At 58.4% G+C, this 22227-nt stretch overlaps 1 protein-coding gene and 1 non-coding gene across 2 annotated transcripts; both read left to right on the top strand.

Annotated features, from left to right (window-relative positions):
* Positions 1 to 3623: 3623 nt before the first annotated feature.
* WNT10A (Wnt family member 10A) lies at positions 3624 to 20499 on the top strand. Its single transcript, XM_048310255.1, has 4 exons — positions 3624 to 3922; positions 6658 to 6920; positions 14821 to 15197; positions 19705 to 20499. Exons 1-4 carry the CDS (start codon positions 3864 to 3866, stop codon positions 20170 to 20172), a joined length of 1167 nt encoding a protein of 388 aa, XP_048166212.1. The 5' UTR covers positions 3624 to 3863; the 3' UTR covers positions 20173 to 20499.
* Positions 17455 to 17527, top strand: TRNAV-GAC. The gene has a single exon. It is a non-coding gene; the product is annotated as a tRNA-Val (tRNA).
* Positions 20500 to 22227: the final 1728 nt, after the last annotated feature.

Below are 22227 nucleotides of genomic sequence, written 5' to 3'. Positions count from 1 at the left end.
GCTGTGGGCACTGAGACTGCGGGACACAGCGGCCGGTCTCCTCCCCAAGTCAGCAGGAGCATGCGAGTGAGACACCCGCTCTTGGAAGTGATTATGTCATTAAGGGCTGGAGGAGGATGAAAGTGTTTCTCCTCTGATTTTCATTGGCATTTATTTGTGCACAGGATCCTAACGAACACACAAACATTTGTGCTCCTGAAGGCTGGAAGCAAGGGTCCCTTCCCACAGGGAAGGAGCTTCTGGTGGGAAGGTGTCCTGCTTTAACCAGGGGATCTCTGGTGGGTCCAGGCCGAGGGCAGCACATGCCTGGGTGTAATCCCTGGGGTGGCCTGAGAAAAAAAGGGGTACTGAGGACTGGATGAGGACAGCTGAGCCAGGAAGCTGCCTTAAAGAGGGGGATGTTCCTCTGTCCTGTCCCTGCCTGCTAACTGGGGGTTCAGACAGTCTGTTCCAGGATGTAAAGAGGAAACTCAGCACAGGAGCCAGGTCTTGTGTGGGAGGAAGTGGAGAGGGTGAGAGCAATGGCTTCTATGTTAGGAAGCATTGTGTGTCATGTCCACAGGTCTGCTGGTGTGCTCTGCCCAGCCCTGACACCACATCTCTCATCACCAGCCTGCACCTCTGCCTCCTTTGGTGGCAGGTGACTAAAGGATGTCCTGACATCACTCCCAAACTCCCATGGGACACTGCACATCACTTGCTGGGGGCTGGGGGATCCAGGAGGGCAGCAGCTATGGAGGAAGTGATGAGTGCCAGGTGATGCTGTGCCAGGAACCTCTCTGGACTCTCAGGCCTTTGCCTGAGGGATAGAAGGTTCGGCACTCTTGCCTCTTGCTAAACTGTGTGGGCAAGGAAGTTGGAGGGTAGATGCTGGCTCTGTACCAGTGTCCACACCTGCCCACAGGCTAAGCCCACTCAGGAGTAGAGCTGGGGACAGGAGAGCAACCAGCAACCTCAGGACCACAAAAGGAACCTCAGTGGTGATGCCACACTGCTGCACCCAGGGGGAACCAGTACAATCTTAGGGCCCACCCCTAGATCGCAACTCATTTCCCAAAGGAAGCACATTTTCCCCTCTGGCGCCAACAGGAGCCAACACACGAGCAGAGAAGGTAGCCCCTGTTAGTGCTGCTGTGCTGGTGGGGAGATGCACAGTGCCCGGCTAGCAGGAGAGTGTTTTGCCAGCTTCCAGGCAGCTGTTTATGGCACAAACACCAGCCTGGGGTGGGCTGTGGTGGCTGGGGGTAGTGGGGGCCTGCAAGGGCACTGCCTGCCATTCCCCATCCCCCAGAGCCCAAGTGGAGGCCCCTAGCCCCAGAGCAGGCACCCAAACTGAGGGGACACCAAGTATCCCCATGACTGGGAAGAGGCTGCATTGGGGCAGATCATATTCACTGAGAACCCAGTGAGACTGGGCTTTTCCAGGGCCACCCTCCTGTCCCCAAGGAAGAAGCAGGAGGACACAGGGATAACCTGCAAGGCCAGTGCACAGCTCCCAGATGAAAGATACCCTGCTCATTGGGACTCCATGAAGGTAAGGAGAGCCCAAGAACTGAACTGATGGTGCCAAGGAGGTGGGCGAAAACTGGGTGCCCAGCCTGGGAGAGCTCATGGGCAACTGAGGTTGGGAGCACTTGGTGGCCCTGTTAAGGGAAGGCAGAGCCACATCCACAGCTCCTCCATAGGCACTGGCCCTGCAGCACTGCTCTCCTGGCATTGGGTTGGGGGAACCCAAAACGGGGCTGACACATGGGATGTACATGGCCATTAGCCATGTCCACACACAGAGTCACACCCCCAGCATGTGCCACTCATGCTTATACCCCTGTGCACAGTGACAGGCACCCACACGCCTCACAAAATCAGGAATGCCTTCCTGCACAACTACAGCTCGCGCCGGCACCCCCAGTCCCCATGTGCATACCCTGATACCTCTATGAATCCCCAGCACCCCTGCACCCCACACCACAGGGACACTCATCCCCACTCCTCACATATCCCATACTATGCACAGCCCTCTCCTCGTGTTCACTCACTCCATACCCCATGTGCTTCCCGTCTGCCGGTACTCCCCACACACCCCACACCACACACTCTCTCCATCCCCATTAACACCCACGCCCCCATACCCTGCCTGTTCACCCTTTGCCTCAATCACATTTAATCCACGCTGTCCGCACTTGACCACATTGCACACACTTACACCCCATGCACATTCTCCTCACACTCAGTGCACACAGGCACTGGAGTTGAGAACAGTCATACTCTCAACACTCCACACGTGCTCACGCTCGCCACTCACACCTGCTCTGTACTCCATGCGCACGCACCCTGCTATGCACGCTCACCCCATGCCATGCACCCTCCTGCCATACCTAGTGCCTGCTCACATCCCCCATGCCCTACACACTTACTCCACACCATGCACACACCACACCCCACGCACCCTCGCCCCTGCCATGCACGTTCACCTGTGCGCTGCTTTCTCACCGTGCTCGGGTACGAGGGTCCCCCATACTCATGCATGCTGTGCACACTCATCCATGTCCCACACACACTCACCCATGCCACGCACGATCACCCCACACCCTGTGCCCTCACGCGCACTTGGTGCACTCTCACGCTGAGCACATTCAGTCCACACCTGGTGTATGCTTATCCCACGCCATGCACATTCACCCATACTCTCTGCACACTCTGCTTCCTTGTGCACACCACTAAACCCCACGCCCACAGCACCTTTCTCCCATGCCCTCAGCACACTACCCCCAGCAGCATGCACTCCCCCAAGTTCCCACGAATATGGTCCCACAGCATGCACACTCACCTCCCACTCCATGCACAGTCCCCCACACCGTGCACACATGCCCACGGGCCACGTACACTCAGCTCTCCCTGCGCTCTAGACCCACGCCGTACTTGCTCACCCCACACCGTGAACACTTACCCTACACTCCTCCGCGCTGAGCATTCCCACCACACACACTTCTCAGCGCTGTGCACGCTTACCCCACACACCGTGCCCATTCACCCACGCTGTGCCCACCCCACACCGCTTTCCCCCCCAGCCCCGCGCCCACTCCTCCGCCGCCCGTGCCCGCTCGCCCCCCCGCCGCCCGCTCCCTCCCCGGCAGGCTGCGTGCGACACGCCGGCTCCCCGCCCCGCTGCCATCCTCTGCCCCGTCCTTCCCCCGCGGGCTCCTGTCTGGACGTGTCGGGACTCGGGCTCCGGGCGCTGAGTAATGCTCGGCGCAGCGCGATCCCAGGCAGAGCCGCTGCCGCCGCCGCTCCGCACCCAGCGCTCCCGGGGCGCTCCGGCCGCGACCCTGCTCGCTCCGCCGGAGGCCCGGCGACACCAGCGGCGGGGGGCGGCGGGGGGGGCCGCGGCTCCCCATGTGCCTGCGGGCCCCGCGGGAGCCGCGGAGCCGCTCGCCCGGCGAGCCCTGCCCACGCTCGCCGCGGCCCCGGAGCCCCGGGGCGCCCTGGGGAGCGGCGAGGGAGCGCACCCCGCGGACCGAGGGCCCCCCCGGCCCCCCGGCGCGTCCCGCCATGGGGGGCTGAGCCGGGGGGCTGTGCGCGGCGGGGCGGCGGCGGACAGGGCGGGGGGCGCGCAGCCCTCGCCGGGCTCGGAGGGCGCCGGGGCGGCGGGAGGCGGGGGGGGCATCCCGGGAGGATGGCAGAGCCGCCCCGGCGAGCCGAGCCCCGGCGCGCAGGGAGCCAGTGAGAGGGAGGAGAGGGGAAAACACAAACAAGCAAACAACCCACAACAAACAAAGCGGGCAGAGAGCAGCGCCGAGCCCCGCCGCCCCTGCCCCAAAGGCGCCCGCCCGCCCGCAGCCCGCACAGCCGCTGCCCCAGCGAAGATGCGCCCGGCCTTGGCCCACGGACTCTGCTCGCTGCTGCTCAGCCTCTGGGTACCCAGGTAGGAGCTGCACCCCTCCATCCCCAGCCCCGCCGCTGAGAGCCCCGGCCCCACGGGGAGGGAGCGGGGAAGCCGCCGCGCCCAGCCCCGCACCGGCGGCGGTCTGCCCAGGGGGCTCCTGGGGGGTCCCGCCGCCCCAGCCCAGCCCCGCACGGCTGCGGGCCCCCGTTCAAGGGGCCGTCAGGGCTGCTGCCCCTGCCGCCTTCCCTCGTCCCGACGGAACGCCGGTGGGATGCGCGGCTTCCCCCGCTCCAGGAGGCTGTCCCCCTTCGTCCCCGGCCGGAGACGCTCCAGCGCCCGCCCTGACTGCCTCAGTTTCCCCGCTCTCCCGCAGAGGACGAGGGAGTGCCGGCTGGGATGCCACTGTCGTGGGGGTCGGTGCCTACTGGATCCCCCTGCATCCCTTCCGTGGCTCCGCCAGTCCTAAAGGCTAGGGGGGTAAGAGGGGGCCACCTGCTTTCCAGAAAACGAACCCCCAAATTCACCATCCCTGTCCGTCTTCGCCTTCCCTCTGCCCGCTCCCAAACTTGTGCGCTGCAGGCAGCCAGGGGTTAATCCTGGTGCTGGTATGAGTGGGGAGGGTCCCCCGCCCTTCCCCCTCCCTCCAGCCCCTTTAAATATAATTTGTTAACGTTGGGACTTGTATTAATTAAAGCAGCAGCCGCTGCAGCCTGTGACCTGGGGGCCTGTCACCGTGAAATCAAGTTTAAATCCAGATTTAAAGGGGGAAGAGAGCTGGGGGGAGCGCTGCATCCTCCTAAGAAGTGTGACAGTGACAGCTTCTTGCCGGTCCCTGGCCCTCCTGAGCCCTGGGTGGAGCAAGAGGCAGAAGGACCTTCCCTCCACTCTCCGGAGCCCCTGCCTCAGTTTCCCTGCAGTGCAATCGGGAGAAAGACCGTAACGTCGCCCCCATCCCGGGATGCCCTGGGAAAAGATGGCAGGCGCTGTGTCAGGCTCAGGACACGTAGGGAACAAGGTCATTGCAGTGCTCAGGGCAGGAGCTCCTGGGCTTGGGGATGGTGGTAGCTGCGTCCTGCTCTGCATCTTGTGTCAGCAAGGGCTTGCTTGACAGTGGGAATGAGTGCAGGAAGCCGGGAAGAAGATTTCTCCTCCTGTGTAGGGGTTTTGGAGGGATGCACTCCCTTTCTTTTCCTTCTCCGCTCCACCTCGACTCTCCCTATTGGAGTCACTGTGAATTTGCACTGGGGCATATTCGTATATGAACCTGTGAAAGTGGTGGGATGGGTATAAATACTCTTGCGAAGCTGGAGAAAGCAGCAGCCTGATCCTGACAGTTCTCCCTCTCCCCTGAGTAAGCTGTAATTCAGCAGGGACACTGGGGCTGAACCCTCCCTCCAGAGCTGGGTAAGCACTTAGCTGGGGAACTCATCCCCTGACAGCTGCTTCACTCCATGTACCTGCACCAGGCTTGCAGGATTTGAGGGAACAGTGGGGGAGTAACCCTTTTCCCCAAGACCTGGCAGCTGCAGTCCTTCCTCCAGCATCCTCCTCCAAGTCTTGTTTCTGTAATCAAAGTTCAAAGGACTTCAAGCTCCTTGCTTCTCTGGGGACTCAGATCTTGGCTGTCCCAGGGAACAGGGAGAGACCTTCTTGGGGAGAGCCCCAGCAGAGACCAAGCTCTCCTGAACAAGCAGTGGGATGGTGCTGAGCTCCTAGTGGACCATGCTGCAAGATGCTGGATGCTGCTGGGCATCCTGCTGCCTTCTGCTTGCTTTGTGGGTCTTCCACCTGGACACCCAAGTTTATCCCAGAGTCCTTCAAGCCATTCCCTGGAGATGGGCAAACACTTCCTCCTGTCTCCTTCTCCGTATTTGTCTGTCATGAGTACCTCTGTATTAGCTCCCGGCATCTCTCTCTGGACATGCTTTGTCTCCCCACATCCCATGTCCCATCTCTACACACTCCATCTACTTCCCCATTTCCCCAGGCAGCATCTCTATTTGTACACCCTGGACCCCTGCCATGGACCATGTGCCTCCCCTTGCACCCATCCATCTCCTGCTCTCTGTGCTTCTGGGGCCACAGGCATCTGGTTCAGTGGGGCTAGGATGTGACAGTGGACTTGGGATTGTTGCTGGGAGCTTGAGGGTCATTGGCACATGCTTGGCTCCATATTTCACAGCTGAGCTGAAAGGAAAAGGCTGATTGCTCTCTTTACCTCCCTTGTGAGGGCCAGCAGTGATGGGGGGGATACAGGAGATGCAGGGAGGGCATCAGCCAGCAACAGGGATGGAGCCAGACCTGGAATGGGCTGCCTGCTCCAGGGTGTCTAAATTCTCCCAAGGGGAAAGCCACGCTTTCTGTGGAAGGCGAGTTGAGGCAATGTGTGCCGAGAGTCTGCACTGCACAGCCAGTGTGGGAGATCCCTGGGGGAGCACACAGAGGGAGTGCAGTCCTGGGAGATGCTGGGCTCCAGAGGCAGGATGGCCAAATTTGACTGCTGCTGTGCAAAGGCAGCCAGGGTGTCTGCGCTGTACTTATGTTGTTGGAGGGGACTGCAGCCCCAGTGCTGCTGGGTATCTCTGCCTGGCTAAGCTGTCATTGTGCCCAGGGTTTTTCCAGCCTTCCCTATATGCAGTGGTCACAGTGTGGATTGAGGAGCATCTCCCTTCCCTGTGTGTGTCCCCCACAAACTTTTCCCCTTCCCCAAAAGGAAAACCAAGTGGTTGACACATTGCTTGCTCTGAGCTCAAGGGTGTCCTTTTCCCTCCCAGCTCCTGCTCCAATGAGATCCTGGGCCTGAAGCTGCCATCAGAGCCAGTGTTGAATGCCAACACAGTGTGCCTGACCCTGCCGGGGCTGACGCGGCGGCAGCTGGAGGTGTGTGTGCGCCACCCCGACGTCACCGCCTCGGCCATCCAGGGTATCCAGATTGCCATCCATGAATGCCAGCACCAGTTCCGGGACCAGCGCTGGAATTGCTCCAGCCTTGAGACCAAGAACAAGATTCCATATGAGAGCATCATCTTCAGTAGAGGTAAGGGTTGGAGGTTCCCCTCCTCTCCCACTGTCCAGCACCTGCTCTCTGGAGCCCTCATGGGTTCCCCCTGGGCCCCTGCACAGCTCTTCCTTGGCCCAGGGGATGAGGCCAGCTCTTCAGCATCCCCATGGATGAAAGGAGAGAAATGTCATGGTGTGCCAGACGAAGGATTATGCACTATGGCAAAGCTCCTCCATGCACCTTTGTACCTGTGCTGGCCCTTGTCCTGAGGTGCCCCTCCCTGACCAACCCCAGCTGCTCCTAAGGCTTCATCCAGGCCTCACAGCTTTCTGGCATCTTCTCCCCGTGTGGTCTAGGCTGGTGTTTGGAGCAGTGCCACGGGTGTGCAGCAACAGCTGTGGGTCTGAAGGTGGATGCCATGCTCTGGGATTTGGTTTAGTGGATGCAGTTGAGCATCTTGGCTCAGTCGTGCCCTGGGGATGGGGTTTTAGTGTGCTGTGATGAGCTGAAATGCACCCAGCTAGTGGGACATAGTTCTGTAAGCCTGGTGTTCTGCCCTTGTGTTGGCTCTCCAGTGCAGAGAGCTAAGGGTGCTCTGTTTTGTGGGACCCTAAAGCATGATGGCACAGGGGACAGGGATACAGGCTGTCCTGGGACCCCACCTGCCCACACAGCCCCCAGCTGTGCTGCTGAGAGAACTCTCCTGGCTCTCCACATTTTGCCAAGGATCCTGATGTCAGGATCTCCTCATCTCCTTCGCAGTCCTGGCTGTCTCTGCCTGTACCAGAGCCTTCCAGGTTGATACTCTTTCCCTCAGGAGCACTCTGGGGGTGCAGATGGGCTGGCCTGCATGGTGCAGATTAGGGTTGTGACCTTCTATAGGACTTGAAGGTATCTCTTCACCTGAGTACCCTTTCGTGAAGCCTGTGCCTCCACATATATCTAAGTGCCCATTGCCCCAGACCACAGGCAGGAAGGACAATATGGTACTAGTGGCAGAAGGTCAGGGTGCTGAGGGCAGGCGAGGTGCTCAGCACACATACCACTCCTCCAGCTCCCAAGAAAGGTGAAAACTACTGAAGAAACTGCTCACATACCCACACTGTGAGCCTCTCAGCCTGATGCCCAGCAGAGAGTTGCGACCATCCACTCTTCTTCAAACATCCTTCCACATCCTACATCTTCTTTCCCTGGGACTATGAGGAGATTCTTAAAGAGGAGAGGTTGGCAGCTTGAGGCTTACATGTCATTGAGGGGATGCAGTGGCAGGAGCCCATAGGCAGTTGTAGCAGGTTGGGAGAAGGCTGGAGAGGGGAGCACAGAAGTGTTTTGGTGTCTGAAGATCCCTCATGTCCAGGGCAGCCTGGACATCACTGGATGGAGTGCTACCTTGGAGTATGTGTGGCATCAGGGCTGTGGTCCTGCCATGGAGCAGCCCTGGTCACTTTCAGGACCTTAGTGCCTGGAGAAGGGCAGTGCCTCTTCCCTCTGTGAGCAGTGCCCAGGTTAGGGCCTGGCAGGAAGGGTGGGGACTGTCAGCTCTGATAAGCATCGAGGTATTTCCAGGTCCTCTGAGGAATGCAGTTCACTTCTAGTCTCCTCGGGCGGCAGGAGACACCGACTTGCTGGCTCAAGTTGCTCACGCACCCAGACAAGCTTCCTTGCTCCAGGTCCCACCAGGCTGGGTGAGAAGCAGCAGCAGCAGCAGAGGGCACTGACCTGCATCCCTCCCTCAGCCCTCCTCGTCTGCTGGTGGCCCCAGTGACGTGCACCTCACTTGTGTCTCAGGTGCTCCTGCAGCCCTTCCTGCTGTCAGGGCTGTGACCGATGGATGTGGGGACTCCCACAGACCCTGGACTCTTGTCCCAGTCCTGGGCTCTTGGATATGGCCCAGCCCAGGCTCTCGGCATTGGTGGGATCCTATTCTCTGGAATGGAGACCCAACACCCAGCCACAGGGCAGGATGGAGGTAGGGCTGGAGCATCAGAGCAGGCAGGCATCTCATGACACTCCTGTTTTGGCAGCAGAGGGTGCAGGATGAGCCTCAAGCGCCCAGGCTACCTAATGTAGTTTCTTGGAGCCATTCTGGCATGGAGCAAGCCTTGAGGCTGGAGCCCTGGCCCACTTTGAACCCACCCATGTCCCTCAATAACAGTGCTGGAGCTCTGAGCTTTGCCTTCCATCTGTTACAGTCACAGCCATCCGGGCAGGGATGCTGGATGCATCTCAGGAGCCCAGTGCTGGAGGAGAGGTGAGTGGCGGAAGTGAGGGGTGCAGGCTCCATGCCGCAGACTTTAATGCATCTGACCTCTGGGGACCAGGTCTCTGCTCTGCTCCCTGCCCCATCCTTGCCGTGCCTGGGAATGCAACGTGCTTGTAGGATCATTGTTTGTAACCTGAAGTGACAGACCCCTTTAATCTTTCATTCCTTTTCCCACTTCTTCTGCCATCAGTTCAGCCGTGCGTGAATCTCACTTTAAATTATTTGTAGCTGGCTTCTCCCTCCCGCTCTCCCTGCTTGGCTCCGCTCCCCAACTCTATCCTCTCCTCCTGCATCTCTCACATCTTCTGCAGTGTGGGCATGAGCCGGGCAGGGTGCAACACTGTTCCAAGCTGTCCCATGGTGCCCGTCCCACACTCTGCCCAGTATCTAGGCACCCGGTGGAGCCAGGGGCCTCATCCCCTGGGGACAGAGAAGAGGACAATGGTAAATGAGTGCCTGTCTCCTCATCCTGCTGAGCTGATCCCAGAAGTTTGAGTGCAAGCCCTGGGGAGACAGGAAGGAGAGGCTTCAAACTGGACAGGGCTGGGAGTCTGGAGTGGCTTCAGAGCAGCGTAGCTGGAGACAGAGATGCTAACAGCATCCTGGGCAGAGCATAGACCTGGGAGGTGCTGCCATCCCTGGGGCGCAGGGAACAGTGGCTGTGAGGCACAACAACAGGTTAGTGGAGGGCAAAGGGGGTGCCTAGGAGTTTACCATCCCTGCTCTCACAGAGTCACTGGGTTCTTTTGAGACATCCCCATGGTCTGTGGGTTTTTCAGATCTGGTCTTTTGATGCTGCATCCTTGGGGTATGAGATGTCCTTTGTACCCTTTTCTGAGTCTCCAGTGCCATCTGCACCCCCCCATCTTCCTCGGCCCGTGTGCCCTCCATGTGCATCCAGGCTCAACAGTTCTCTTGCAAATCCTCCTCCAGTCCTCCCTGGCTCCCCAGCTGGCTGCCTATGTACTCACCACCTTCCTGCCCGTTCTCTGGCACTGTCACTTCTGCCAGCACCCTCCAGTGCTGTCCCTGGTCCCATCCTTCTCTGCTGTACCTCCCTCTCCTTCCATGTGCTCACCTGGCTGACAGAGACATCCTTTCTTGGCCTCAGGAGATGTAGGAGGATGGAGCAGAGAGGTGGAGGCAGGTGGCTGCATCTACACCAGCAGTGGAAATAGGTCCCCTGCTCCTGCTCCACGGGTGAGCAGCACAATTGTGTCCACCTCACTGGAGAGGATGGCCTGTTGTCCTGGTGTATTGTCCCACCACAGCATCTGTGGACTGCCAGGCACTGTGTGGCTTGGTTGGGCTGACCCATGCCTAGTTGCCTGGCAAAAACCAAGCTGCAGATGATAGTGGGTCACTGGGTCTCGGTCCTTGTCCAGTATGTGTGCACCCATGGGTGGGTAGAGTGCCATCAGGGCTGGGACTGTCTGGCTGCTGGGCAGGGGCTGTCTGAGGTGTGCTATGGGACTATTCACCTTTGCTCATCCCAACCCCAACCCCATCTACATGGAGCTCTGAAAAAATTGGGACCCCCATGGAGGGGCTGGATGTCCTTGAAGGCCTTCAAAGGCTCATGGTTGGAGGGAACGTGACTCTGGAGCGCAGTGTCTCTTGGTTCTTGCAGCCTTTGGAGAGATGGGTGATGCTTCCATGCCCTGTGCCCACCTTAGAAGGGCTCACTGGTGCCAAGGGGTCTGCATTGCCATGGCAAAATCTTGATTTCTTACAGCAGAGAGCGGGGAACTCCCTGCACGGATGGAAACACCAGGTGCTGGGGCCCAGCCAGCTGTGAAATGGAGCTTGGGGAGGCTTTGCTGTGTGCTGAGGGAGGCAGGTGCTGTTACAGCTATCCGGGGAGATGCTGCCAAGCTCAGGACCCCGGCACCCAGCTCTGCAGAACCCCAGCCAAGCTCCGGTGCCCGCAGACCGCAGCGCCTGGCCTGGCGCACCTGCAGCTGGGCTGCTGGCAGGGTTTTGTGTACCCCCGGGCAAACCAAGGGCTTTGCCCACCTGGCCCTGAAGCACATGTGGGTGCTTTGGATGCTTGGCTTCATCCTTGTGGGTTCCCCTGTTCCCTGGACCTTCTCCCCACTGATGGGTGCAAGCGAGACCCTGGGGCCAGGCAGGATTCCCGGCGGTGCGGGGCTGAGCCCAGCTCCCTGCAGCCTGCATAGCAGCAAGGGCTGCTCTCTCAGAGCGCCGTGGGCAGACAAGGAGCGAAGGCTGCGGGCTGTCCCTGGCACGCTCAAGAAGGTGCAGGGAGGCAAGTTGGGATCTGCAGGGAGGCATTTAGCGCCTGGTGCTGGGCCAGACCCTGGCAGGTTCACCTGCAGTTTAATTAGGGAGAGGGGAGGGGAAGGAGCGGGGCTGGGGGAGAGGCAGCGTGTCGGGACTGGCCGTGTCGGCAGGCCTTGCAGGAGGTGACGGGAGAAGTTCTCCTCTGCCTTATATCAGGGCGGGGGCAATGTGCCCACAGCTCCTGGCAGATAGACCTCACTCCTGGGGGGTATTGCCATGAAGGGGGCAGCTGAGCATCCCTGGGGTACCCTAGGGTGAGCCTATGTGAGGCTGTCCTGCCAGCTCCCTCAATGCCACCCAGGCACTGCAGTGATGGGGGTTGGGAGAGAGTTGTTGCCTGGATGTGATGGTGAGCTGTGGCAGGAAGGCCATGGCTCCAGCTCTCTCTGGTCTACAGACTGTAGAGCCTAGAGCTGTGCCTGAGCCAGCCCTGTAGCCTCCATCCCACCTCTGCTTGAGAGATGGAAGAACTGCAGTGTCCATGGCAGAGCCAGTGCTGCTGAGACTTGGGGTCTTGCTAAATGACCAGCCATCTCCTTGGCACATCTTGACAGGGAAAACTTTCCCCTGCTAAGAAAGCTGCTTTGGGGTTTGACCTGGGGATGAGATTTCAGACCTGTCCTCCTTGCCTAGCATGGTCTTTGAGTACATAGCAGGCTGGATGCCGGTGGTGGTGTCAGGGTGGTGTCCTCCATTCCCTCTTCCCTGCAGGATGCAATACATCTTGTACCACCCACAACTACACCTCTTCTGTCGTCTCTGGAGGGATATGGTGACTCAAAAATCACTGCTGAGGTCTTAGGTGGCTGGGGTAGCTGGAGAGCCTCCCTCCAAAGGGCTCAGGGCTGGCCACCACATGCCACTCTCGGCTGTGGTTCCTGGAAGCTCCCACCCTTGCCGAGCCCATGAGGCTGGTGGTTGTTGCCTGCAGCCATGTTGCTCGTTGCTTTGCTTCAATCCTCTGTCTCTGGCGTGGCTGGGGTAGAGCAAGGAATGTAAACTGAACCTCCAAGCAGAACCGTACTGGCATGGCTGCTGTGATCCCAGTGCTGCCCTGACCCTCTCTTCTCCTTTGCTCACAGCTCCCCGTGAGAGCAGGTGAGGGAAGAAGGGGAGAAGGAAGGGAAGAATGGTAGGGCCAGGCAGAGTGATACTGAGCAGGGAAAGGAGCATGATAAGATGGGAAGACAACTTCCTGAATGCTGTGATGTCATGCCCTAGGGACCAGTCTGTCCCCTGCCACAGCCTGGGGAATGGCAGCTCCAGGGACAAGGACCCATGCCTCATCCATCAGCTCACATGTGCTTGGAGAGTACTAGAGGAAGAAGGAGGACTGGGGCTTGACCCCAGGGGTTTCCCAGTGCTGAAGGGCACCAAACAAACCTGACCTCTTTACCTGTTAGGACACAGGCTTGCTTGACGGACTGGGTGGGGTAGAGCTTGTGTCTGGGCTCCAGAAGGGATTTTAAGGAGATGCCACACCGGAAATTATTTTTTATGCTGGAAAAATGTGCGAGAAAGAGGCAGGGCTGAGAGGAGGGTGTTGTTCTGGGGGAAGGGTTTGCTGCCCCTGTCCCCAGGCACCAGCTGTGTGAGGAGCTGGGGGTGCCCGGCGGGGTGGCCCTGACAAACTGGGCTGTGCCCAGGTTTGGCATGTGAAGGGCTGGAGCTGACCGAGATGGTGGGATCAGAGAACTGACATAGGGAGGATTTGGGAATCCAGGAGAGCTTTCTGTGCTGGTTCTCCATCCTCCATTGCTCACCTGGGGACTGAAGTTCCCCAGATGTGGGCCTTCGTGCTCCAGCAGCGCTGTGGGTGTGTTGCAGGCACTGCCTGCCAGCACTCTCCCCGGGGAGGCTGCACAGCACAGTGTACGCACCAGCAGCCCCATTACCTGCCCGCTGAAAAATGTTGTTCAACTTGTGCATGGAAAGAGGCAGGCTGAGAGCAAGCTTGTCCCACACCAAGGGGAAGCTGGGAGAGGCTCCTGCTGGCTTTTAAGCAGCGCCTCGTTAATTTTTTAAATGCACCAGTGTCAAATTAACACACAAAAGAGCAGCATGACTTTAAATGCAGGTTTCTGGGCTGCATTTCATTTTCCTTTAATAAGATCATAGCGTTTGCTCAGCGGGCGGCAGCGAACCACGGAGGAGACATGCGTGGTGGGGAGCACTGCCAAGGATGGGCAACAGCAGTGTTTGCACTCTCACCTCTCCTGACTCTGTGGTGCAGGCAGGGAGCTGGCAGAGCTTTGGGGGGCTCACCTAAGGCCTCCGTTTGATGGCATGGATCTGGTAAAGAAAGCACCCCAAAACCTGTAGTCTGTTCAGCTGTGTTGAAGCCAGGGCAAATGAAACTGCTCATGTCCAACAGAGGGAGAGAGGCTGGGAACTCCAGCTATTTATTTATTCACATGTGACGCCACGGCACAAAATCTGGCTCTCCCTCCATCCTCGCCTCATGCTGGGGCCAGTCACTGTGCACCAAAGCAAAGGGCACTGCAGGCTCCCCGCCTGGCCTGGGAACCACAAACAAAAATATTACTTTGCATTTCAAATAAAATAGAAATCCCCAGGGAAGAGAGGGTCCTCACCTGCCTGCAGTGAAGCCCAGAGATTCTCAGGCATCCCCTGCTCACAGCCACATGGAGCCCCATGGAACCCCTTCTGTGAGACCTGTCCCCATCTGCCCTGTCCCCAGCTAATGACACTTGTGGATGTCCTCACTCTCTAGCGTTTAATGACAACCAGCTGCCGGCTCTGGCAGCGCACAGTGTGGTCACGGCATGCTCTAACTGACTAGGGATGCTCATTTTTTTCCAGCCTGGTATCACAGTTAGAGCTTCTTGTGGGAGCTGGCGGGGTTTAGGGTAGGAAGGGATATGGGCAGATGGATGGGGCTGGACAGGGAGTGCAGCCTGCTCTTTTTACTGCCTAATCTGCACCCTGTGAGTAAGCAAAAGTGGCCCATTCTTCAGCAGAAATATTTCTCGGCCAGCGTTATATTTAGTATAGTAGGGAACTCTGAGTGGAGAGGGGAGGAGGGATTGCCTTTCCCATCAGAGCCATGATGCTGATGCCTGAACAGTGCTGTGGTGGCATCTCCTGGAGTGATGTGAGAGCAGGGTGATGTGGAAGCTGGGGTCCCAGCTGGGGCAGGGCTGTCCCTCAGGGCAGCAGTGTGTCCTGGAGGGGATGGGGCTGGAGAGGGAGCATGGTCTGTGTGGGAGCTGGTGCATCTGGAAAAAGCAAGACACAAGCCGAACCTCCAAATCCCTACACCCCAGTGTAGGGATCCAGCCAGGATCATCCGGCCCTCCACAGGGGTCACGCCACCCAGCCTGAGCCCCACTCTCTGCTTCCTTGCAGGCTTTCGGGAGAGCGCCTTTGCCTATGCCATCGCGGCCGCCGGTGTGGTGCACGCCGTGTCCAACGCCTGTGCCCTGGGGAAGCTGCAGGCCTGTGGCTGTGACCAGAAGCGCCGTGGCGATGAGGAGGCTTTCCGGCGCAAGCTGCACCGTCTCCAGCTGGAAGCCATGAACCGTGGCAAAGGCATGGTGCACGGGGTGCACATGGAGCACATGCCGGCGGAGACCCCTGGCCTCCAGGACTCCTGGGAATGGGGTGGGTGCAGCCCTGATGTGGACTATGGAGAGAAGTTTTCCAAAGATTTCCTCGATTCCCGGGAAACCTACAGGGATATCCACTCCCGTATGCGGCTGCACAACAACCGCGTGGGCCGGCAGGTGAGTGAGGCACTGGGGACAGTGCAGGGAGGTGATGGTGGGAACAGGGTCCCCAGGACATGTGTGGGAAGGCTGCGAGTGCCTCATGCTGGCTGCTGTGGGACCATTTGTGAGTCTGGGATTGCCCCCAAGGCACTGCCTCTCCCCAGTCTTGTCCAGAACAAAGGCAGTGATGCCCTTAGCAGGACAGGTGCAAGGATGTGCTGGTCAAACACCTGCTGGGGACAATACCTCTGCACATTGCTGCTGTGCCCTTGCCGAGGGACACTGTCCCAGGCCACTGTCACTGCCTGTGCTGCAGTGGTGCTACTGGGGTGGCACAGCAATGATTCTGGCTCCTGCCTCTTAGGAGCTGGGTGAACTGGTGTTGGGCAGCTGCAGTGGGAAGAAGCTGAAGACAGGGAGGAGAAAGTCACTGGCATCATGGGGACACAGCACAGATTCTACAGCACCCAGCCATGTCTCTCTCTCCAGAAAGGGGGTCTGTGCCCTAAGGAGGCAGATGTGAATGAGATTGAGTTAGGCAGTGGGCTCCTATACCAGCTGGGAAGCACAGCATGCCCTTGGGAGCAGAGGTGACAGCCCACAGCCTTGTCCCCCAGCTCTAGCAGTGTGATGGAGCCTGTCCAGGCAAGCAGGATGTCTCCCTTCCATTCTTATGATGTCAGGTCTTGTTAAAGGTACTAATTAGTAGCTCACTCCATCTGGAAGCTGATGTTTAAAAGCAGCCTGACATTGGAGACAAGAAGCATGAAGGCAGAAGGGGCTGGGAGGATGGCTGCATTTCCCTGACTGCTGTTGCTCCCAGCAGGTGCCTGAGAGATCCCATCCAATAGGACACGTCTGCAAGACCCCAGCCACATGCTGCCAGGGCAGTGCCTAGGGATCTGTAGTGGCTGCAGGAATAAATAATTAAAGGTCAGAATTCCACAGGGAATGTTTCCTTGGGATGGCTCAGACATTTGGATGTGCCTCTTGCTTTGAGCATGTTTGAAGTCAGCAGGTGAGGAGAGGATGCTGCAGAGCAGGACTTTAATGTGTGGCTTTCCCTGATGCTGGAGCTGAGTTTAACCACCCTGGAGAAGCCACCCCAGTCTGGCCAAGCTGTAAATGCCTGGGGAATACCAAAGCTTTTGATTTGTTTGGCTTTGTTTGCTTGCGTGTGGTGAAGGCTCACTCAGTGTTAGGCAGCTAAATCCTCTGCAGGCTGCTCTGGCCCAATCTGGGCAAGACCCCCATTCCTGTTCTGACTGCAGGGCTCATCCTGATTCCCCTACATCTCTACATGCCCTGGATCTCTGGGACTCTTGGCAGTGCTCAGAAACCTGTGGTCTGTGTTCCCTGCTTCCCAAGGGAAGCCGCACAGCCTGCAGAAGGAAGGGAAGGTGAGAGAGGAATATTTGCTCTGGCGGGATGTCACGAAACATTTCCCGTGGGATCCAGTAACAGCAAAAATGCCTGGGGTCTGCTTGTCCCCAAGGGCAGGCAGGCACGGGACTTGCAATGTCAGGTCTTGGTGGCTTCAGAGACAAGATCTGGACCGATGAAAGAAGCCTGAGAGCTAGAAGCAGATGCAGAGGAGAACTAAAGGAATAAAGGAGGGAATGGTACCAGTGCAGGTGAGGAAGCAATGCCTGGATAGGCTGCCCAACTCAGGGGCCTTGTTGAGATGAGGGTGTGAACCCATGTGTGATGGCTGTGGGTGCCAGGCATTGGAACAAGGAGATGATGCTGTGCCTGGCCTACGTCTGTTGGTGCCATGCTTATTGCCAGGGCTGGTCCTGGCTGCCCCACTGGGGGTGAGTTCTCCAACTCCCCACTGGCTCGTTTAGCAATGCTGTGAGTCCCACACCCACCCAAGCCCCACTTACTCCTAGAAGCAATTTTCCTGCTGTAATAAGGAGCAACCTCCTGGGATTTCCCAGGAAAGGGCTGGCTGTACTGATTGCAGCAGCTCTGTGGTCCTCCTCTCCAAGTCTCGAGGCTTGAACCTCTTTAGCACAGCAGTGATGTGGACATGCCCACCTTGTGCCATGCCCTGCCATGCACCATCCCTTTCCATGCACCATCCCTTTCCATGCACCAGGTAGCTGCAGCACCCAGAGCTCTCCAGCACCTTACTGATTCTGAGCATCCTCTCTGTGTATCCTGAGGGTACTGTGTGTGTGGGTAAGCCTGTCTCCCAGCTCAGACCCTACAATGCTGGAGGGAGGTGACAATTCCAGGAATGGTGGCATCCAGGAGCCATCAGATGCGGGTTTCTGTAGTGTAGTGGTTATCACGTTCGCCTGACACGCAGAAGGTCCCTGGTTCGAAACCAGGCAGAAACATGCTGATTTTTCCTTTTTACATCCAGCTATGAAGCTGGGCAGGGGATTGCAGCTGCAAGGGATGTGCAGCATCCTCTGATGGTGGCAGTGGTGACCTTGGTCCTGAGTTGGAGTAGGAAGTCAGCTATGGGATAATCATTGGTTGGTCCAGCTCAAGACTGAGGTGGGTGTTCTGCATCCCTGGGAGGCAGCAAGCTCCCCAGCAAAGAGCAGCAAGAGTGTGAAGGAGACTTTGCAGGTCGTCCTAACTCACCAGATCAGAGAGTGAGAGGGGATGAAAGGAAGCCAGGAACTACCCATTACCCTCACAACAAAGACCTACGATAAAGCTCTTATGAGCGTGCCTGGGAGGAGCTGGGAATGTTCGAAAGAAAGCACCAGCGAGTCCGGGCATGTGTTGAACTTGGGTGTCTATGAGACAGGGAAAGGACGGGTAAGGGTGCATGGAGAAAATCCAATGACAAAAGCATGGGGCCAAGGCTCAGATGGGCCCTTCTTGGATCTCCCAGCTCTGTCAGGGTCCTGTCCCCTCTGTGCTGCCTGTGCAGGAGGGAAAGAACAAGCCATTGCTGGTCAGGGATGGATGGGTGTTGTGGTGCTGGGGCTAGGGATGCTCAGCAGGGATGGCTTGGGTGATGGAGATGACCACACTTGACACCTTCTTCAGCCCCTGCTGTGACCAGCTGTAGCCCCAAATGAACCCCTGTCCAGCTGTCACACCACTGTCCCCTGAAGCCCAGTGGCCAGCCTGCCAGCCACAGCCCTGTATGCAGATTTTTCCTGGTCTAGCCAAGCCAGCAGGAAAGGAATGTGGGAAAGGATGGGGTCCTGGTGCCAGTGTGTTCCCAAGGATAGTGACAAGAACAGTGGCAAGCAGCTGGTGTTCCTGGCTGGCACACCCAGGCCATGGTAGAGAGACCAGGTAGCTCATTAACTGTGAGGTGGAGGCTCTTCCCAGCAGGAGCAGGACTCTCAGCAGGATGAAAGCCAAACTGCAGCCCAGCCCAGACCTCTCCGCCATGTGCCCCAAGCTCCAGGCATGTTTCCCTGACCTGCCTTCATTACCATAACTGCTTAGCAACGGGGAGATTTACTCAAAAACAGGAAAACAAGGAATAAAAACTACTCACCCTTACCTAAACAAGGCATTCCTGTCACATGTGTCCCTTCCAGGGAGGGGGCAGGAATAGGCAACATGTGGCAGGCATGAAGCCAGGTGGCTGGGCAGGACTGGCATTGTGGGACAGCAGCTTCCACAGGGCCATGTGTCCCCTGGAATCTCCCCACAAGCCCTGGAGCATGGCCCTGGGTACAGTCTGCAAGCCCCAGCTGAGCTCCTGGTAGGGTTTGGGTGTCTGCATGGGCAGGGGACTTGCTGAAGCCTGTGTGAGCACGTGGATATGGGGGCACACAACCCAGCAGGGAACCCCTGTTGGGACAGAGCAGAGGACATTATAAACTGTCTCTTTCCAGGCTGTGTGGGCATATGTGGCCATGCTGTGTACCCCTGGAGATTGATGGCCATGAGCTGTTTCTCTTGGCTTGGCCACAGCAGTATCCCTGTGGCCAGGGTTGCTGAAGGAGAGCAGGCAAGAGCTAAAAGAGCTGCTCCCAGGACTCCCAGAACTGGGGCTTTATGGGATGAAGGTGCTGGGGAGGGGAAAGGAAGGGGAAAGCATCCCTCCCAGCTACTCCCATCCCTTGCAGTGCTACTGGCTGGTGAGGTGCATGGGGGACCCTTGCACTGGGGGGAGGGGTGGAGGGGGTCCCAGTAGGGCTGCAGAGATGTAGCCAGGCTGTCTTTTAAGTGGGGTCCAGGATCAGGTTGATGCTGCTGGAGCCAAGCAGCAGTGGGAGGTGACATTCAGGCTCCTTCTCCTCCCTGTGCTCAGGTAGCTCACCCTCTCCTTTAGGTGCCAATCCCTTGCTGAAACATAAAAGCCAGTTGGTATTGCCAGGATGGGAAGGGACAGGGTGTGGGACATGAGTTGCACTGGGCACAGCAACAGGGTGCAGCCTTGCTGGCTTTGCACTTCCAGAGCTTTGATGGCTACTCATGCCAGCCCTTGATGTTCTCATAGTGCCAACCCACACAGAGGTCCACTGTGGCTTCTCCAGTCCCCAAAATGGGTCTCCTTCATGCTAACTCGTCTGTCCTTCCTTCCTTCCCCGCCCAGGTGGTGATGGACAACATGAGGAGAAAGTGCAAATGCCACGGTACCTCAGGGAGCTGCCAGCTGAAGACATGCTGGCAGGTGACGCCTGAGTTTCGCCTGGTGGGGTCCCTGCTCAAGGACCGCTTCTACGGGGCCACCCTCATCCGGCCCCACAACCGCAACGCCGGGCAGCTGGAGCCGGGCCACGCTCGGCATCGCCGCCGGGCTGGCATCAGCGAGCTGGTTTACTTCGAGAAGTCACCCGACTTCTGCGAGCGGGAGCCGGCCCTGGACTCCTTGGGCACTCAAGGGCGCCTGTGCAACAAGACCAGCCCGGGCATGGACAACTGTGAGAGCCTGTGCTGCGGCCGCGGGCACAACATCCTGCGGCAGACACGCAGCGAGCGCTGCAACTGCAAGTTCCACTGGTGCTGCTTCGTGGCCTGCGAGGAGTGTCGCATCACCGAGTGGGTCAGCGTCTGCAAGTAGCCAGGCGGGGACGGGTGCCCACCCCAGGGTGCCAGGGACAAGCACGCCTGCCTGCGGCAGGGGAGGGAGACGGGGATTGGCGCTGGGGGGGAGGTGGAGCCGCCATACCCGCTTCCCTCCGCTCCGAGGGAGCAGGAGAGGAGATGCTCAGCACCCTCCAAAATCAGCACTTTGTCGTCACCTGGGAAGGGCAGGGCTGCCCGCTGCCCCCCAGCCCCACATGAGAGCACCAAGGCTCCCGGCCCCGGGGAGCGCACGGCCATGCTGTACAGACCGCCGACACCAGCACCACTCGGGGGGGCGGAGGGTGGGCGTGGGGGTGGGGAGTGCCCGCTGGCACCCAGCGGCGTGGAGCAGGGCGGGGTAGGGGACAGCAGGGCATAGGGAGCCCAGGGTGGGAGGGAAGTGGGGGGGGGACACACACTAGCACTGTGCACAAGTTCCTCCAACCACATGCGAGGTTGTGCTCGGAGCACGATGGGGTTGGAGCATCCCGTGGGATGGAGAAGGGGCACAACTCCCCGGGCTGGGGCTCACCTCTCACCTCTGGGCTGGCTTGGGCCGTAGTATCGTGGCCGGAGGGGCGGGTGCCCGGGGCTGTGCTGTGTGTGTCTGTGTTATTATATGGTAAGTTATTTTCTGATTGTGAATAAAAGTGGATTGGAGACAGCACAGGGTATTTCAGGATGCAGCACTCTGCTCTTCCTGCTGCCAAGGGCTCTCCATTCCTGTAGGGTGACAGAAGGATGGAGGGGGACCCTCGGTGCTGCTGACCTACTTGTGGGAGCCTTTCTCCCTGGTGCTCTGCTGCCATCCCATAATAACCATCCTATGAGCTCTTTGCAGACTGGCAGGAGGTGGGGACCCCTCGCAGGCACCCCAGACGCAAGGTGGCTGCTGGGAAGCTCCTGCCCAGCTGGACTCATGCTGGACCCCATCCATCCCATGGGAATCCTGGCTGTTGCCCCCACGCCCGTGACCATGCTGGGGCTGGGAGCTGCCCCACTGTCTCCCACACTCCTGGGTGGGATGGTGGGGCTGGAGAGTAGGGAGAGGGGAAGGCAGCATGGGGTGGGCCAGGCAATGGGGGTCCACAACTGGCAGTTTGCTGTGGCGGTGGGGAGAGCACCCATCTGGCTGCAGCAGCCTGCAGGGGCCAGGCAGTGAATCATGCTGCTGCTATCTCCTGGCTGATAACTTCCCTGCTCCTCCCACGGCTGTGCACCCCTTGGGGCTACACAAAAAAAAAATAGAAGTGAATTAAAAAAAAAACTAAATCAAGGAGGAAAATACCAGGCTGGAAGGAAGCAAGCGCCCCAGGTCCAGCAGGGAGCGGCCCGTGTCCTCATTTCATAACGCTTGCACACACAGCTGGAGCTGGATCAGCTGGGATGGATGCTCTGCCCTTCACCACCCCTGGATAGGAGGGCTGGCTTTTCCCCTCCTGGAGGGACCATGTGGATGGTGTCCTTGCTTCTGGAACCAGCTGAGGAGAAGAGGAGAATGCTGTAGGTGCTGGAAGGAAGTACAGGATCTTCAGTGGCCTTGCAGCACCTGTGTGGCTCCGTCTGCCAGTGCAGAAGGGACAGCAAGTCACACAGTCTCCACAATGGCTCCTGGCAGCAGAGACATTGGGCTGGTGTCCTTGCAGGAAACAGGATCTCAGCTTGGGGTTTGGGGCACCCAGGCTTGCCCTATGAGGCATGAAAGCAGTGCTGTTCCCATGGGGCAAGTTTACTCTGACAGGGCATGCTCCAGCAGTTCATTTTCCCTCCTGACATCCTACTTTTCCATCTCCAATATCCATCTCCAGCATCAGGGCCCTTTTTTCAAATCCCAAAGAGCTTTGCCTTTTGGCCATTGTCCCAAGCACTGATTGAACCCCATGAGGTTCCTCTCCCTCCCAGGCTGGCCAAAACCCTGTGTCCCTAAGGTTGTGCTACTCAGAACAGTGGAACTCAGCACATCTGTCAAGCTCCAGCACTCTGTAGGTGACGTTGGTTTCCCACCTCCCAGGAGCTGCTTTGCAGGCACCTGTGATCTCAGGGCTGCCTG

This window comes from Corvus hawaiiensis, chromosome 7 (genome assembly GCF_020740725.1).
Source record: "Corvus hawaiiensis isolate bCorHaw1 chromosome 7, bCorHaw1.pri.cur, whole genome shotgun sequence".
NCBI classification, from domain to species: Eukaryota; Metazoa; Chordata; class Aves; order Passeriformes; family Corvidae; genus Corvus; species Corvus hawaiiensis.
Note: the sequence above shows the minus strand (reverse complement) of the source record. Positions and strands in the feature narration are given on the sequence as shown.

Coding starts and splice junctions, on each gene's coding strand:
- WNT10A (XM_048310255.1), top strand. CDS start 3,864: ATGCGCCCGGCCTTGGCCCACGGACTCTGCTCGCTGCTGCTCAGCCTC. Junction 3,923..6,657: donor CTCAGCCTCTGGGTACCCAG/GTAGGAGCTGCA, acceptor TTTCCCTCCCAG/CTCCTGCTCCAATGAGATCC. Junction 15,198..19,704: donor ACAACCGCGTGGGCCGGCAG/GTGAGTGAGGCA, acceptor TTCCCCGCCCAG/GTGGTGATGGACAACATGAG.